This window comes from Stegodyphus dumicola, chromosome 11, assembly GCF_044657685.1.
Source record: "Stegodyphus dumicola isolate Sdum_Otavi_A_Nest chromosome 11, ASM4465768v1".
NCBI lineage: Eukaryota > Metazoa > Arthropoda > Arachnida > Araneae > Eresidae > Stegodyphus > Stegodyphus dumicola.
The window spans coordinates 44987618-44989933 of NC_140778.1; the positions used below are offsets into that span (position 1 = coordinate 44987618).

Consider the following 2316-nt stretch of genomic DNA (forward strand, 5'->3'; position numbering starts at 1 on the left):
GTACTGAAGTCAGTTCCTATGACACTGTTGTGAAATAAAATAGTGCGTACCTCCTTAAAACGTGTTTGTGCGTGTTTAAGTTTAAGACATCTTTGTAACAGTATTTTGATTTGAATTGTTGCTTTTGTGTGTGATTTAGTAGTATGGAAAAGAAGCGAAAAATTGATAGTGAATGCAGAAAATTCAAAGATCAGTGGAACATTCAGTATTTCGTAATTGAGTCCAGTAACAAGGCGCTATGTTTGATTTGCAATGAAAGCATAGCCGTTCTCAAAGAATATAACATTAAACGTCATTATGAAACAAAACATTTTCAAAATTACTCAAAATATACAGGAAGTTTGCGACAGAAAAATTTGAAGCTATGAAGCGCGGATTGAAATCGCAGCAATCTCCATTTACAAAACTCAAAACTGAACAAGAGGCTGCAACTCGTGCCAGCTTTCGTGTGGCTCTTGAAATTGCAAAACGTGGAAAACCATTCACCGATGGAGAAATGATCAAAGAATGCATAATTGCAGTAGCCGAAGAAATATGCCCTGAAAAGGTAAATTTATTAAAAACTGTCAGTATGTCAGCAAACACTGTGGCTCTAAGGGTACAAAACATCGCTGAAAATATATCCTCTCAACTGTTCGACAAAAATGGACATGTTGAGTGGTTTTCTTTGGCTTTGGATGAGTCAACGGATGTGTCAGATACTGCTCAGGTGTTGATTTATATTCGAGGAGTAGATAAAAGCTATGAAGTGCATGAAGAACTTCTTGATATGTATAGTATTCATGGCACAACTACTGGTACAGATATTTTTAAAGGAGTTGAAATGGCCATTAATCAAAAGAACCTTCGATGGAAAAACTTGAAATGTATTACAACTGATGGAGGCAAAAACATGAGTGGGAAAGATAAAGGAGTGGTCGCTCTTGTGTCAAAGGCTGTAGAAAATGACGGTGGTTCAAAACCATTAGTCTTACATTGTAGCATTCATCAACAGTCTTTGTGCGGAAAATGTTTGGATATGTCTGAAGTTCTGAAACCAGTCATATCAACTGTTAATTTTATCAGATCTTTTGGGCTGAATCACCGACAATTCCGACAATTTATTGAAGAGATTGGAGAAAATGACTTACTTTATCATACTGCCGTACGTTGGCTTAGTTGTGGGAAAGTCCTTCAGCGCTTTTTTGAACTTCGAGCAGTGATCGAAATTTTTTTGAATGAAAAGCATCGCCCTCTTACTGAATTACAAAACAACGCATGGCTGTGGAAGTTAGCATTCTATGTTGATTTGACAAAACATGTGAACGAACTGAATTTGAGATTGCAAGGAGAAAACCAGCATCTTCCTGATTTATACACTAATATCAAATCATTCCGGAAGAAATTGATACTGTTTCAATCACAACTACGAAGTAAATGTTTTTCACATTTTAAAACATGTGAAATATTTAGCCAACACCACTGAGACTGAGTTTCCTACCGATTTTGCAATCGAAACTTTGAGTGATTTGAAAATAAATTTTGATACTCGTTTCTCGGACTTTGATGTCATTGCGAATCAAATTAAGATTTTTCAGAATCCTTTTGATACTGACATTGAAACCCTAGCCCCGGAACTTCAAATGGAAATGATTGATCTACAGTGCAGTGATATAATTAAGAACAAATATCAAAACTCATCTTTGTTGGAATTTTATAAGAGTCTTCCACTGACACAATTTGATAATTTGCATAAATTTGCTCGTGGGCTCTTTTCTGTTTTTGGTACTACTTATTTGTGTGAGAAGACCTTCTCGAAAGTGAAGTACACAAAAAATGTTTACAGATCTAAATTAACTGATGAGCATCTTAAATCTCTTTTAATAATTGGTACAAGTAAAATTAGTCCACAACTACAAACTATTGTCAGTGGAAAATCTCAATTACATAAATCTCATTAGTATTTCATATGTCATTATACTTTTTATAAGTTATGTTTTTATTTAAAATGTATAAAATGTTAGTTGGATTCATTTCAATAATTTGTTAGTTATTATATACTGAAGTTAAATTTTCTGCATATTATACATGTCTTTACTCATTACATTTCTGTGTTTCTTTATCCAACTTATCACAAAAACAATAACAATAAGCCTACAACAATGTTATGAGTAGTTAGCCCATGACCATATCAATGTAGATGTCATATTAATAATTATTCAACATAAAATTATAATACTTCAGTAAACTAAATTTAATTTTCTATAAAAAATATGTTCTCTAAAAGGAGTTTTCAAGTATGCTAGCTCTCCGCGGGACGGACAAAATCTACCCGCG

The 2316-nt window shown here is 33.6% G+C and overlaps 1 protein-coding gene across 1 annotated transcript; it reads left to right on the forward strand.

Annotated features, from left to right (window-relative positions):
* The first annotated feature begins 364 nt into the window (after positions 1 to 364).
* LOC146993922 (general transcription factor II-I repeat domain-containing protein 2-like) lies at positions 365 to 1465 on the forward strand. The gene has a single exon (XM_085826279.1). The coding sequence runs from the start codon at positions 365 to 367 to the stop codon at positions 1463 to 1465; it is 1101 nt and encodes a 366-aa protein (XP_085682405.1).
* The last annotated feature ends 851 nt before the right edge of the window (positions 1466 to 2316 follow it).

What these genes read in the sequence shown, in the direction of transcription:
- LOC146993922 (XM_085826279.1), top strand. Translation starts at nt 365, where the DNA reads ATGAAGCGCGGATTGAAATCGCAGCAATCTCCATTTACAAAACTCAAA.